The 16,581-nt window shown below is 40.1% G+C and overlaps 1 protein-coding gene and 1 pseudogene across 1 annotated transcript in view; one reads left to right on the forward strand and one right to left on the reverse strand.

Annotated features, from left to right (window-relative positions):
* LOC113667807 (uncharacterized) overlaps window positions 1-16,039 on the forward strand; it is a 97,645-nt gene extending 81,606 nt beyond the window's left edge. Inside the window, exons 4-7 of the mRNA XM_089188598.1 lie at window positions 4,858-4,917; window positions 8,942-9,002; window positions 9,898-14,416; window positions 14,978-16,039. Coding sequence (XP_089044724.1) covers window positions 9,966-14,416; window positions 14,978-15,017 — 4,491 coding nt within the window. The 5' untranslated portion in view covers window positions 4,858-4,917; window positions 8,942-9,002; window positions 9,898-9,965 and the 3' untranslated portion in view covers window positions 15,018-16,039. The remainder of the gene's footprint in view (window positions 1-4,857; window positions 4,918-8,941; window positions 9,003-9,897; window positions 14,417-14,977) is intronic.
* LOC149053162 (uncharacterized) lies at window positions 6,308-7,791 on the reverse strand (annotated as a pseudogene).
* Window positions 16,040-16,581: the final 542 nt, after the last annotated feature.

Genomic DNA, 16,581 nt, shown 5'->3' on the forward strand with positions numbered 1-16,581 from the left:
TTCTGCCACAGAACTCATCCTTTAAAAAAGGAACTCTGTCCAGCATGGCAGCACAAGTGTGATAACTGTGGTCGAATGAACCACTTCTCAGTGGCTTGCAGAAGTCAGAAAGCTAACAAAAAGCAAACTAAGAAGTCAGTTCACAATGTAGAACAAGAAGTTCAGGAGTTTAATGACGAAGATTCTGATGATTACTTATTCAGTGTAGAATCTGTGAGCGTCCTTTATGCAAAAAACAGTCCAAAGAAGATTTATGCTAACATGCGCTTGAGGGATGAAACAGTGAAATTCCAGTTAGACTGTGGAGCAACAGTCAATATCCTCCCAGCAGATATTTATCAGAAGGTATTTAACGATCCGCGAATGGAACGCCTTCAGCCTACTCAAACTACCCTTGTCATGTTCAACAAATCAGAGCTGAAACCTCTAGGATGTACTAAGGTCGAGACCTTCAACCCCAAGAATGGACAGTGTTTCCTCACGGAATACACCGTCGTTCCAACAGGTCACACAGCACTCCTTGGTGCTGAATCAGTGCAGCAGTTTGGCCTCATAGTGATTAACACCGATAACATCATGTCTCTCTCTAATGAGATTCCCACACAGCCGGATCTCGTGAGCAAATTCGGAGATGTCTTCTCAGGAGAAGGAAAGCTCAAAGGAAAGCTTCACCTCGAGATTGATAAGTCTGTAACCCCTGTGGCACTGCCAGTGAGGAAAGTCCCCTTTGCAGTAAAAGAGCCTTTAAAACAGGAACTAGAACGCTTAGTTAAGATAGGCATCTTGCAACCAGTAGATGTTCCAACAGACTGGATTTCCTCAATGGTGGTCATTAAGAAGAGCAATGGAAAGATAAGGTTATGTATTGACCCAAAACCTCTGAATAAAGCACTCAGGAGAAATCATTTTCCCCTTCCAGTGATCGATGATCTACTACCGCTGCTTACGAATGCTAAAGTCTTCAGTGTCGTCGACGCGAAGAATGGGTTTTGGCATGTGCAGCTAGACGATGAAAGCAGTCTTCTGAACACATTTGGTACCCCCTGGGGAAGGTTCCGCTGGACGCGGATGCCCTTCGGCATATCACCCGCTCCGGAAGAGTTTCAGAGGAGATTGGAATACGCCCTGGAAGGTCTTGATGGAATTAAGCCAATATTTGATGATATCCTTGTTTTTGGTGTCGGAGAAACAGAAGCTGAAGCACTTTCTGACCATGATGCAAAGCTGACAGCATTGTTAGAACGCTGCCGCGCTACTGGCATTAAGTTAAACAAAGAGAAGCTTAAGCTCCGTCGCAAAGAAGTGAAGTTTATGGGACATGTTATATGTCAAGATGGTCTTAAGCCAGACCCAGACAAGGTACAAGGTATCAAAGAGATGCCAACCCCGACAAGCAAACAAGATCTCAAGAGACTTCTCGGCATGGTAAATTACTTCCAGAAGTTTGCTCCTAACCTGTCAGAAGCTACATCCCCAATGAGAGACCTTTTGAAAGAAGGGAACCAGTTCCGTTGGGATGAGCAAGTACAAGGTTGTAGTTTCAAGCGAGTTAAGGAGATACTCTCAGCTGCCCCTGTCCTCAAGTATTTTAACCCCAAAGACGACGTGGAATTGCAGTGTGATGCATCAGACCGAGGACTTGGTGCATGTCTAATGCAAGGAGGCCAGCCCGTGGCTTATGTATCTCGTTCCATGACAGAAACAGAAGTGAACTATGCCCAGATAGAGAAAGAGATGCTTGCAATACTTTTCGGAGTAGAACGTTTTGAGCAGTTTGTATACGGTCGACCTGTCAAGATCCAAACTGACCACAAACCCTTGGAGAGCATCTTCCGTAAAAGTCTACTCAGTGCGCCTAAACGTCTCCAGCGAATGTTGCTAAGATTGCAGAAGTTTGACCTTCAAGTGTCTTACAAAAAAGGGACTGAAATGTATCTGGCAGATACACTGAGCAGAGCATACAGAGTGCGCAAGAGCACAAAAGAAGATGTAGCAGAAGATGTTATGTACATAGAGGACATGAGAGGAGACACTGAAAGAGAGCTAGAGCACATCAATATGATACAATACTTGCCAGTATCGGAACCAACGCTGATTGCCATTCAGCAAGCAACAGAATCCGATCCTACCCTGAGAGAGCTGAAGAGAACAATCAGGCAAGGTTGGCCAGCCACCAAAGCTGGGGTATCAGCAAACATCAGTGGTTACTTTACATTTCGGGACGAACTGTCTTTACAGAATGGACTGGTGTTCAAAGGTGAAAGACTAGTTATCCCTATGAGCGTGAAAGCTGACATGTTGGCTAAGATCCACCGGAGCCACATCGGCATCCAAGGCTGTCTCAGAAGAGCAAGAGAAGCAGTTTACTGGCCAGGGATGAACAAAGATGTCGAAGAGTGTGTAGCAAAGTGTGCCGTCTGCAACAGCCAGCCTGTCGAGCAAGGAAAAGAGCCAATGATTTGTCACGAACTGCCTAGTAGACCCTGGGAGAAAATCGCAGTTGATCTTTTTGATCTGAACGGTGTAGATTTCATGGTGACCGTTGACTACTATTCAAGCTTCTTTGAAGTCGACAGAATGACAAACAAGACAGCAGACGAAGTTGTGAAGAAGTTGAAAGCCCATCTTGCCCGCCATGGAATTCCCGACCAGCTTGTATCGGATAATGGACAGCCCTTTTCTTCCGCAAAGTTCCAACAGTTCGCAGACACTTATGGTTTTGAACATATAACAAGCTCTCCAACATATCCTCAGTCCAACGGCAAAGTAGAGAACACGGTGAAGACAGCAAAACATCTGCTAGAGAAAGCCGTCAAGTCCGAACAAGACCCATATCTTGCCCTGCTGGACTGGAGAAATACTCCCACAGAAACACTCAACTCGTCACCTGTTCAGCGATTATTCGGTAGAAGAACAAAGACTCCACTCCCAACCTCAAACCAATTGCTCAAGCCGAAGCTACCAGAGGAGGTTGATCAGAAGTTGAAGCTACAAAAGGCTAAACAATCCCTGTACTACAATCAAGGCGCCAAAGAACTGAAGGAACTGCGCCCAGGAGACACAGTGCGATTGCAGCCACTAAAATCCCACTTGGGAAAGAAGAAGGATTGGACCCAAGCAAGAGTCGAAGGCAAAGTCGACATAAGGTCCTATCAAGTCAGAACAGAAGATGGAAGAATTTATAGGAGGAACCGCAGACACCTGAGACATACACGTGAAGTGATGCCACACAGTGAAGATGGGATGAGATTATCCCCAAAAGCAACACCAATTTCTGCTACTGCAAATTCTGGTAATGAAATACCATCGGTACCACCTTCCATACCAAGTACTGCAGTCAGTAAGGACCAATCAGACACAGTACCTTTGCAGAACACGGACAAGCCACATCCGGAATATCCACCTCAGTCTGCAGCAGATAAGCAGGAGATTTCCCCATCGGTGACCACCACTCGATCTGGACGAATTGTGCGACCACCCACACGTTACCAGTGATTGGGGTTATCGAAAGAAAAAAAAAAAGGACATGACAAACTCTTAATTTTCTTTTTTTTTTGTAGTTTATTTTAAACTAGGATTGAGACGTTCAGTTACGTTTACATTTTTTTTTTGTTTCCTGAAGAAAGGGAGATGTAACGATATCGATCTTATCGTTCTATTTACTTCCGGTCCGCATTTACGTCATGACTACCATGACAACAAAACTTTAGAGACCATGCTTTCCGGTTAAAATAAAGTTGGTCGGACATCGATTAAATAGACCTGTGTCTGTCTTGTTCTTCCTATAAACAACGCTACACTAAGAACACTTTCACACACAGCTTCATCGCATATCTATCCATTTCGAAATTAACTCTGTCTCTGCGATTGAGATGTGCATTGCTGATGTTCGATCTTGGTTTATTGCTAATTGTTTAATGACCAACAATGCAAAAACTGTGTTTCTAATTATTGCCACACATTATTAACACACTTCTCTTTGGTCTACCTAAACATCAGCTCAATCGCTTACAGAAAGTTCAGAAAGCTGTGGCCATAGTGATTTTTCAGATTCCAAAATTTGATCATATCACACCTGCACTTATTGACCTACATTGGCTTCCAGTAACATTCAGAGTTCAGTTTAAATTGATCCTCTGTTTACAAGTCATTATGCAACCAAAGTCCTCCCTTTATTAAAGATCTTTTGTCCCTGAAACCACCTACTAATTATGCTCTTCACTTGTCTGCTCAATCTCTTCTGTTTGTTCCAAAAGCTAACTGCTCTTCACTTGGAAATCAGGCCTTTGCTCATGCTGCACCTGTTTTATGGAACTCCCTGCCATTAACTATAAGAACAAGTAGTAGCCTTGCCATTTTTAAAAGGCAACTTAAAACATTTCTATTTAGGAAAGCTTTTAGTTTGTTTCAATAGTTCTAATGTTTATTGCCTTGGAATATTTTAATTTTAAGTAGTATAGAACTTCAACTTATGTAAAGCCCTTCGGAATATTGTTTATAGTTTTAGCGCTATATAAATTCCTTATCATTATTATTATCATTAAATACTACTCTGCATTTGTGCTCCATATAAGAGCCACAAGTTTTTTGAAATTTCAGTTAATAAATCAAGCTATTCTACTGCTAGGTTTTAAACCATTTTATTTTTTGTTATTAAACCAGGGATGTGTTAAATCAGGGATGTGTTATTTTCTGTCAACCTGAATTGATATTTTTGGAATGTTTATTCGTTCTTTAACTGCGACTATGACTGTGCAATGATTACTTCTGCTCTTGTGTTCATCAATTTTGATTCAGTCTTTGCCATGTTATTTCACCATCCTTTGTCTTTTCTAATGGTTATTTTTATTTGTATAGGTCCCAGGCTTCAAAATTTGAGATCAAGATGTAATTTTACTGAATTGTAGACAGTGTCTGGTAAGTAAACCAGCTGTAATATCTTGTCATTAACTTTAAAATAGTCTTCTTCTATGGAATCCAGATCATCTCTTTTTAAAAGCATGTTTAGATATTCTGGTTACCCTTCACACCCTAAGAGTGACTAGCCTCAAATTTCTCTCTACAATATCAGCCCTGAATCACACATTAATGTCATGAGAATTAAGGAAATGATCACCAACAAAAGAAGCTTTTGATTGGTAAACAAATTCTCTCTGTCAGCACCTTAGGAAATGTATAAAGAGCAGTATGGAGAATATACAAACTGATTTTAGGGTGTAAAGGGTTAATGAATGACTTCCATTATTTTTCAAAGATGGCAAATTTTGACCGATATTCATACTGCTTGACACAGAGTTCACAATTAAACTGCAAGAGGTGTATGTGAGTGGTACCACTGATTGCTTTGTAAATTCACAGCAGAAGAAATTTATTACCTGTTAGGCTAAAGTTTCCTAGTGAAGCAGTGTCTCCTCTTAAAAGAACCATTCTAGGCTAAAACTCAATACAGGTTCTTATTTTTAGAGTGTGTTCAAATTTGATACTGTACATAGCATGGGATGCAAAAAGGTAACAAAAACTAGCCAGATCACTGGCAGCATTATAAGATCACAATAGTGTACTGTCAATACATCCATAGCTGTGCAACAGATCTTACTGTGTTTACAAGTTAACCATGTAAAGCAGAGCACTATGAGGCTGGCATACAGTGCTGTACAGTAAAAAATCACGTCAGTGGTCCAGTGGTTAGTGCGCTGGACTCTGGGTCGAAGGGCCCGGGTTCAAGTCCTACCAGGGACATGTCGCTGCATCCTTAAGCAAGATGCTTTACCCACTTTGCTTCGTCTCTCGGATAAGACGTAAAGCCGGAGGTCCCGTCTCTTAATAATAAAAAAAAAAAAAAAAAAAAAAAAAAAAAGGGGGAAAAGGGGTAAGAGACGTTAATTTCCCACTCACGAGATTACTGTGTGCTGGATGTCCTCCCCTGGGGTGGGATGGGAGGGAATTATTGTAAACCGCCATGAGACAGTAGGTGATATGTGCGGTATATAAATAATAATAATAATAATAATAATAAAAAAGAACACATGTTTTGGGATTCTGGCTGATTTTGTTCTTACAGGGAGGGGGGTGTTTTCTGCAAAATCCGCCTGAAAGCGTTCCTAAATTATTCTTAAAATTGTTTACAAAAATTTTATACTGCATAGACTACCAACAGATGAAATCAATGTGCAAGCACAACATTGTAATTTTTATTAAAGGATGGAACTAACCTTAACTGCATTAATCAAAACAATAATATTACGTTGGGGGAGGGGTAGCAGTTCTGGTGATAAACAACTCAAAACTCAACAGAAGTCAAGCAAATTTGAAATGCACCAGCTCCCCTTCTCTCTTTTCATGTAACTATTGACTGGTCCCCAATCCTACATTAGCAAACTGAGAGAGGAAAATGACAGCATCTAGTTTATTAAATTTCCAGTCCTATCATCAGATCCATTTATATTTGATAATTTTTCAAACCTTGGGGTGATATCTTTACATCATCAGAGCCATTTACTGATATAGCAAACAGCCAGTTTTCTTAAATAATCTCTTGAAAAAGGTCTCATTGTTTCTTAACTCACTCCACGCCTCCCCAACCCGTTAGGTCATTAAGATCCTGCTACCTTTGCTGAAAGTCTATCATGCTATTTATTGAGATTGTTCTCCTCTTCCAGCCATGTTTCCATTCCTGTACCAATTTCAATTTTCATCATCCGACCACATCCTGCATCAATTGGCTGGATTTTGTCAGTGTGGTTTTTTAGGTAGCAAGTTAACTGTAGCGTTGATCTGATTTCTGCATGTTTCATGGAATGTTTGACTTTGTTGGAAGCAAAATAGAACGTTGTCTTCTTTTTCATTCCCAATTCCTGGAATAAGTGTTCCCTGGACCCACTGCATGTTGATGTCTTCATCCATCCAGGTAGTTTACTGGAAGTACATATCAACCCTCTTGTTATATTTTTCTTTCTCCTCAGTGGCCACACGCCCTTTTTCTCTGAAGATAAGAGGTGGCTTCACTTTTTGTTCCCCATCAGCCCTAGTACAAAGTTGTGGAGTAGCCTGTTGTTTATCTAAACCAGGTGATGGTTGTGGCACCCTCAATGGCTTAGCATCCAACATGTTGTAGGTTTTATCTTGCTCATTTACAAATGGGAGAGGAACCTGGTCGATATTAATTTTGTATCTATTTTTAGGCATCTATCTTCTATACTTGGTGTCAACTTGAGGGGACTTGTTTCTTCTTGTTGGTCCTTCTCCTCAGTACCATTTTGCATTTTTTCTTGAATTTCTGGAACCAGTTGCTGCTTCCCTTTAATTTTGCAGCTTCTTCTGCATCATAACATGCTTCAATAATTTTCAATTTCATTCTTTTTTTATATCAAAGTTTGGACACTTTGCTTCCTGCTGCTCTCTGTAGTTTAAACTCAGCAACTAAAAGATTAAAAGCCAGAGGATATTTACCACTGTGTTGGAATCTTTTCCCAGCTATCATTCTCCTTTGTCTCATTGGCCTTGTGCACCTGTGTTTTTCTTTGTCTTGTTCAGAGTCAGTTCTGCCGGAATTTTGCTTTTGTGTTTTTCTTACTTAAACACCACTGATTTGTTGACTCCTTGTTGCTTTGCAACTGTGTTGTAATTATTTGTTGTTGGTTTCAGTGGATCCAAAAGATCTAGTGTTTTCTTTTTGAAATCAACAGTGTAGGACTTTTGCTTCTTACTTCACCTTTGAGTTTGACTTTGCGCAACACCAGCCGATTCACATGGCACATCCTCAAGCTGATGACTCTTAGCCATTCTCTGCATGTTTGTTTCACCTGATTGGTTCTTGATTTTTACCAAAATAGTCAATGTACATGTATTTCTACATGCTGAGCTGTTGTTGTTCAAGTTCTGTGTGGCAGAGGCTGGGTGCTTGAATTGAACATGGCTGCCCAGATATTGTTGATCTGTTAATGATCTATTGCAGTGTTTGCATTTGACCCCTTACACCTTGACATCAGTATGCATATTCTCCATACTGTTCTCTATACATTTCCTGAGGTGCTGACAAGGAGAATTAGCTTAAAGATCCTGAGCATCTGTTGTTTTTTATCAATTCTTACGACCTTAGTGTGAGATTCAGGGGAGACATTGTTAGGAGAAATTAGATGTTAGTCACTCTTAGGGGTTAAAGGGTTATCTGTTACACTGCTCAGTTTAATTGTCTTTTATGATTTCATGTCAGCATGTTGTGTCTGCAGCAAAAAACGAATGTGACTGACAGAAGATAACAGTGCTGTGAAACTCTATGTGTGCAATAGCCCAGCACATATATTGATCTACTTAGGGTAATACTGTACCCTAGAAGGTTATTCTAATCCAACTGGCAGCCAATTTCTTTGTATAAGAACAATTTTAATTTTTCAGGCTGAATGTGTTCTTATGTATATTGTACTTTTTTGACCAAACTTCAGCCTGGGTGTTCTTAATCTACTTGTTCTTTTATGAAGGTTTTTACTGTATCACACCCAAACCCACCAATACAAGTTGCTTGTTTGTTTGTTTTTTGTTTTTGTTTTAATTAAGAACATGGAGAAGAACCTAGGTAGCCTATTTTCACAGGAAACACCATCTATATTAGAACCTATGGATGCTAACTTGGAAAAACCTAGGACTATGTATCCAGGTTTTTCTGTAGCTAGCCTTAAATCCTTAGGTTCTGTTTGGCGAAACAATTTTATTATTAAAATGAAATGCATCTGAATTCAAGAGTCATAAATACTGGTGCATAAAGAAGCTTTCTGCCAAACGCAGTTAGGTTAACCCTATGTGGTCTTAATTGCAAGTAATTTCACTTGCATCTTGCAATCTACCATGTACCATTTTGGGACATGATGGATAGCCAATAGCTGAATCATCATTTCATATTCATCAAACTCAAGTGTACTTTTTACTTTTTTTTTTAACTCTTCAGAAATCCCAAACAGTCATATATAACTTTTTCGTAATCGGGTGCCAGGTGAAGTCCTCAAAAGGTAATGTTAAATGTACATGTAATGTGACATGAGACTTTTCTCAGTGATGATGATGTTGATGATGATAGTGATAAAGATGCATAGGACAACAGGAACATGAATTAGTCCTTGTCTGATCATGAAAAAAACTTGTTATTGCTTTGATGTAGACTATATTTCAATAAATGCTAGTTGAGGAAAAAGGATTCTTAATTCTAGGTGTTGTCTTTTAGTTGGTTTTGATCATTCCGTTGGAAATGATCACAACTACATGTAGGGCTTGGGATGTAGATCTATGTTAATGTTTGGAAAATTTCGTGCTGGTGGAGAAAGAACTTAGAAAGAACCTGCCGTAGTGGTATCAAATTCTCTGTATATTTCCAGTGGTGCTGACAAGGAGAATTGGTTTACCAATCTGTAGCTTCTGAAATTGGTGATCATCTCCTTTATTCTCATGACCTTCACATTTGATTCAAGGGTGATTCTGTAAGAAGAAATTAGATGCCAGTCAACCTTAGTGGTTAAATGGTAAAGGAATTTTAACTTCCCGGTAACCAATTACAGGGAAAGTACAATGTAAAATCTGTCTCTTAATACTTTGCTCAAATATGTAGAAAAGAGTCCATTAAAGAGGGTTGTCTGAAATGTATTAGATGTAGCAATCAAATACATATCATGACTGTTGGGCTGTGAACATTTATTTGGTTGTATAGATTTGGGATGAAAAACGATGTCAAAATGTCACGGATGGTGGTTATGAATGAAGAGTATCATCGTTTTTATGCTATTGTATCATAATTGTTGGTTTTATTATCATTATGTCATGTACATTTTTTTAGCAGCTTTCTGATATTGACCAAAAATTCCTTAGCAGTTTAATCATTCTTTTATTTTTTTTTTTTCATGGTCCACAAAGAACGTGGAATTATCTCTTTTGCCCCACAGGTACCTTTTGAGGATTAGTCCGTAGTACTCTTGAACAACATGTCAGCTTCCGCACCGTCGCCCTTAGCCAGCTCCCTAGAGAAGACAAATGGATCCAAGTTGAGCAGACTTCTCATCGATGGTGGAACAACAGTATTGAGGACCATCTTTGATGGCTATCACCCACCGGCAAAGCTGTCTGCTGGACTGACCGCCCACTCTTGCATCCTGAATGCTCTTCTTAGGAAAAGGGTTCTGCGTGCAGCTCAGTGGGACAAACTATTCCCACCTGGCGGAGCGGCACCAGACTCTAAGACGTTTGATATCACTCTCCTATTTCTCCTTCTCACCAACATTTGCGGGCTATCTCCTCCTCCTCTCTCAGGGTGGCATGCAAAGCCATCTCCAGGTGATAACTCTTTGGAAGCAAATCTCGCTCGTGTGAAGTTCTTCCGCAATGAGTTGTACGGTCACGTTTCTAGCACTGGCATTGACATGCCCACTTTCTCCTCACTATGGAAAGAAATTAGCGCTGTTCTTGTTGCTCTTGGGCTCGATCAAACAGAAATCGATAAATTGAAAGAAGAAAAGTGTGACGCGGAAGATTATCTTGACGTTTTACTTGAATGGGCTAAAAGTGAAGAAGAACTCAAATCTCATTTGGCGGACCTGCGTGGATCTCACAGCGCAACACAGCGTAGCATTAAAGAGGTACGTGATACCCAACTAGAAGATCACAAAACGCTTCAAGATAGCAAGTCAGTGCTAGGAGAAGTGCATCAGACTCAGACGAAAATACAAAGCACCATTCAGGGCGCTGCTAGAAGCCAGGACGAGCGTTTTGAAAGTTTGCAAACAGGTCTACAAGAAGTGAAGCTAGCCGTTGGAGAATTGAACAAAGGAAGAAACTCAGGCAGCCAAGGAGATGAGGTCCTGAGGAACCTCGTTCAGTCTGAATTCAAAGGAGACATCGAGTTTCACGTCCAACGTTTTCAAGAAGACACCCGTGGGTGGGTGTTTAGCAAAGTCGAAAACTGGTTAGACGACAGAAACTCTCAAAACCGGGTGATGGTTATATGTGGAAACGCAGGAATGGGGAAATCTGTCATTTCTGCCGCTGTTTGCAAGAAAATGCAAGTGGCTGGCCGTCTATGCGGAAGTCACTTCATTCAACATAACAACGTACGTTACCGGAAGCCTCAGTTAATGCTTCAATCCTTGGCCTGTCATATGTGCCATGCTCTGCCAGTGTTTAAGCTAGCTCTCGTGGAACAGTTGACAAGAAATACGGGTAAGGATCTCAACGATATGGGGGTTGAGGAGTTATTTGCTCTTCTCTTTAAAGAGCCTCTCAGCAGCGTAGAAGACCCTGGAAGGAACTTGCTAATAGTTATAGATGGCCTGGATGAAAGTGACTATCACGATCGGAATGAGTTACTAGAGGTCATTGTCAGTCACTTTTGCAAGCTTCCAATGTGGATTCGATTTCTTGTCACGAGCCGACCAGAGAGGAACATTGCAAAAACATTAGGACATTTGCAACCGTTTCAGCTGGAAGCTGAGGATGAGCAAAATCAAAATGACATCAAGCGCTTCATTGGAAAGAAATTAGAATGCATGCCAGAAGTAGAAAACACGAATGAAATTGTGGAATATCTAGTTGAAAAGTCGGAAGGGCTCATGTTGTATGCTCACTTTCTTCTTTTATACATTGAAGAGAATCCATTAGTTCTTACACAAGGAGACGAAAAGGGCAGCTTACCGTTAGGAATTTCTGCAGTCTACCATCGCTATTTCAAAAGGTTGGAGAGTGAGCTCCTGACTGAGCTCGGCATCAAGGAAGATTCTTTTTTGAATTTTCTTTCTGCTCTTGCCGCATCAAGAGAACCCTTGCCTATCAACTTCGCTTCTCGGCTATTGCTTTCAAGTACTACCGCAATGGCTCATAAACGGAAACTTTTGAAAGCTATAAACAGTGTTTCATCACTTCTTCCCGTTCGAGGTGACCGTCTTCACATTTTTCACAAGTCCATTAAAGATTGGTTAACAGATGAATGTTGTTACGGGGCGCACGACTTCATCGTTGACGAAAAAGAAGGCCATCGTATACTTGCAGAACTTTGTGCTGCTGAATTTGACATTCTGGTGCAAAGACGAGTTGCGAAATCTCTGTGTGACGCGCAGTTTAATGACAAGACACTGTATGCTCTACAACATGGTGTACGACACATGTTGGAGGTCGACGAGGATACAAGAAGAGATGGCATGGAGGACGTTGTGAGGAAGTATGTGATAAATCAAGAGCTTGTCTTTGCGAAGCTGTGTGTGAATAGTACTGTGGCGACGGAGGATATTGCTTGTGTTCAAAAGGACGAGAGCTATAGCTCGTTAAATGTAGAAACGAGGGCTCTCTTGGAAACTTTGCTGTTCATACTGCGGAAGAACAGTCAGTTGTTGAGGGAATTTCCGCATGTCTTCTTACAAACTGCGTTGAACGAAGGGGGATCAGTACTCTCTCCTGAGGCCAATAAACTCTTAAGCGAGAAATATCCTGAAATATCATACATGAGGTGCAGTTCTCAGAATCAACAGGAGTCAGTTGTTGAAGCCCGATTTCACTGTTCATCTGAAGTAGCTTGTTTTGATATTTCGCCAGACAAGGGCTATATGGTGTGTGAATGTTCTGATGCAACCATTCAGCTTTGGTCCTTAAAGACAGGTATACGAGAATGGACAAAGCCTGTTTTAGTGAAGAAGACGTACAGTCGAGGAGGATATTGCGAAATACCTTCAAATGTTTCTGACTCTTATTATTCTGAAACCAAACATTCCTTTTCATTTTATCAGTCAGTTGTTTTTCATCCTAATGGAGAATTCGTGCTGCCTGGAAAGTTTACTTATGTTTATACCATTGATGGGGAACAGACACAGCTCTTCAACAAAAGTGATTGTAGATTCTCTGTGTGTAAATTTATTGGAGAGAAGAAAAGAATGCTTTCAAACTGTATTGACAATTCTAAATGCCTGGTCTTGTGGAAAGTGGACACGGGAGAGGAAATTTCTCGCATCGCCAGAGCTGAAGATATCGTTTCTTTTCAGTGTTCTACCGATGAAAACCTACTTGCCATTTCCCATACGACGGGCTTAATTTGTCTGATAGATTTAGAGAATGAATTTGCTGAGTTATCGATGTGGACGTGGTTTTCATGTGGATTTATGAAATTTTGTCACGAAAATCGAATGCTTGTAGCTTTCTACCTTGCCGATTGTAGTTCTGGGAAGCGTTACTTTAGTGTTCCCTCTGGGGAAGACATTGATCATCGTGACGCCATTAAGCTAGGTTGTGACCTTGAGTATGGTTACCCCATTGATTCTTGTGGTGGTAATGGTTATCGCAGCACGATAGGTTTCCTCGACGGAGATACACCAAGCATTTTCAGTGAGGCAATAAGGAAAATAAATTCATTTTGGGAGATGGGATCACTTGTACAGCTCAGCGGAGAGTATGCATTGATGAGTAGTCCGAATCTTCACTTCGTGAGTTTAATAAATCTAGGGGAACTTAGTAAATTTGCCTTTGAGCCTAGAGCAGTGTACTGGGAGAGAGAGATAATATTTTCCATTAACGGAGAAATTATGTACGCAGTCACGTGGGAGACTGACATTGAAGGATGTAAAATGGGAAAAGCACAGGTGGCCGTGTGGGAATGTTCAAGCATGACAATCAAGAGAGAAAAGCAACTCCCTATGGATTCATTTGTGCCTGTAAAAGATGGTGTTGTTGTTTTGATGCGAAGGAGGCAATGTCGAGTCGAGCTGTGGAATGTTGAACTTACGGAATGTAAACATCACTGGAACAACCTACAAGAAATCCTGAGAGTAATTTCCATATCGAAAGAACAAGTGGCGTGTTGTGGACGAGGGGAAGTAACTGTGCTGTCTGCATCAGGCGACCTTTTGAGCACTATAACATACGGAAATACGTTCAGGATATATACTAGGGTCTGGGCAGTTTCCACTAAATACGAAATGCTCTCGACAACCTACATTACAAGTTTGCCAGATTCCGGTGAAACTCGGTATTTGTTACGGCTTTCAAATTCCCCTTCATGCTGGGAAATTGTGTTGACAAGTTACTCGACAATAGAGGGCATATTTTTTTCTCCCAAAGAGGACTACTGTGTAATATGGGGCGATTGTCTTGTGCAGGTTTTGTACGTAGTTTCAGGGGAACTTCACCGCAGATTCATCGAAAAGCACAAGATAGACAAGTGTAAATTCATCACGGAAAAACATTTAGTAATCTGTTCGAAGGAGAGTCATGGTAGCTTTCTTCGACTAATCAATGTGGAATCCGGTGAACATTTGACTACATTAGAGATTGAAGAACAGCCTACCTGTCTTGGTGTTTGTCCACGCAGTCTCTGCATCGCCGTAGGCTTGCGAAAGTTGGATATAAAAATCATCCAAGTACATCTGCCAGAAACAGAAAACAATCAAAAGAGAAAGAGGTCAGTTTAATTAATTGAATTACGTTGATACTAAACCTTATGAGACAAGTGAGCGACAGTGACAGCGCCGCTTACAATTAAACATTTCGGGTTCCAATCCACTAACTCGAGATTTGAGATTTATGCCAGGTACTGAAAAGGTCACTCTTTCACAATCATATCACTTCAAAATGTTGGAACATCCACATGTACATATATATCTTGAACTCTCAGTCATCTGCTGCACCATTTGATGTACACACGTCTATTGGGTCTTTTTTCTTGGGACATTTACCATAAAGTAGTGAACGTGGTTGTATTCGAATGAGTTTAACAGTTATTACAGTTAAATAAGTGGACAATCATTATTATTGTGTAAATTGCATCTCCTATAGCTCTATTTTGATATTTCAAAGTTATGCTGTAAACAGTATTTCTGGATGCGCTTGGGTATTATCTTTACAAACTCTACTTTTATGTGGTAGCCAGTGCCTTGTCGGGTCTACTTTATTTTACTTTCAGATATCGAATCGATATTAGGCTATTATCTTTTATTTTGCTTGCATCGTTTGTTTCTTGTAGTGATTTCCTCGACCTGTTGACATGCAAGAGAAAAAGATAGAGAATTTCACAGGAGTCCTCTACTTTGTGTGAAACCAAGCGGTTGACGGTGGATCACACTTGGAAAGAAAGAAGACATTGTTATGAAGTTGAGGAGATTTTGACATTTGCAAATGTATATGTGTTGTCAGTGTCAATCTGCGAAAGTCAACGAATGATGGTGTACTTAACCGAGAGCTACCGGTAATCGTTGTTTCGTACTAAATATGATACATATAGTAATGAGAATTCGAAGTAACATTAACGATATGTGTTTTTGTTTCACTTTAGAGGACAAGGAAACAAAAGAAATCGGCCGCAAAAATAGACCAAAAAAAGCAAAACTTCGCTAATTAGCGCATTAGTTTTAGATAACTTAGAGATATTTTTCGAGTAATACACTTGCAAAATGTCCTCAATTAGAAGAGAGCTTTAAATATTTTTTGTATGAAAATCCTAATGTGCCAAGAAAAGAAACGTTCAATAAGTATTTTCTCGTAGAAATCTGTGTATCAGTAGTTTATTTTAGGATTTGACAGTGACATTGGTCTTGAGACTTCGATGGGGAATATTTGTCCTCACGACGAGTACAATTTTCCAAAATCATTTAAACACATGTCTGGCGTCATTGCGGTATATGATTTGCTTTGTCGTTCCTTTTGGAAAGACGTTCGTTGTAGTTTTTTTTATGAAAGTTGATTAGACCAATTTTTATGTGTATTTTATAAATAGTGAATCCTACGGGGTTTAGATGTAATTAATTTTCGGTCTTTGAGATTGAGCTAAACTGAACGGCGTTTTAGTATTTCTGAATATTAGCTGATGCAAACTATGGAAGGGTAGACTTTCACAAGAGTTTACACAATTGTTATTGTGAGTTTTATGTTCACTACATGCTGCTCCAATCACTTGTAATATTGTAGTCTACTCTCAGCGTCATTTGTATAGCAGTATTTTTTTTATTTTTTGGGGAGCGAAGAATACAAGAGTTAATCTGCAGGCAGTATTGACTGTTAATGTTTCATAATAAATTTATAAACAGTTGGACTTGTCACTCACATTTATTAGAAAGAACACAGTACATCTAATCACAGGCGTCCTAAGCTCACGTCTCGAGAAAAAGCAAACGATTAATTCATGTAAGCGTAGGTCGAAGTCGTAGTGTGCAGCCTTGCCTTCGTCTTACAACAAAAATAACAGTTATGGCAAAGCAAGCTTAAAACGGAAGAGAACGCCGGAAACCACAACGGACACACAAGATGTTTTGATTTTGACTATTGATTTTTGCTTTCTCTCGAGACGTGAGCTTGGACGCCTGTGATCTAATTGAGTCTTCGTCGTAGAATGTACATTTGTTTTAAGTTTCATAAAGAACCATTTCAAAGTCATCTGGAGACCCAAAGAGACTGTTAAGTCACTAATCTAATGTTGTCACTTAAGAAAAGATCAGAATGATTTTGAGTTCTATGAACTTGAGATATGAAGAGTGAATCGGTTGGATGCCACTCATTTTTAGTGCCCAGCGGAATCTTATTTCAGAAAGAGTCCACTTGAGATCCTGGAAAGAAAAGAACACTCTATGGGCG

The sequence above is a fragment of the Pocillopora damicornis genome, chromosome 1 (assembly GCF_964200805.1).
Source record: "Pocillopora damicornis chromosome 1, jaPocDami1.2, whole genome shotgun sequence".
NCBI classification, from domain to species: Eukaryota; Metazoa; Cnidaria; class Anthozoa; order Scleractinia; family Pocilloporidae; genus Pocillopora; species Pocillopora damicornis.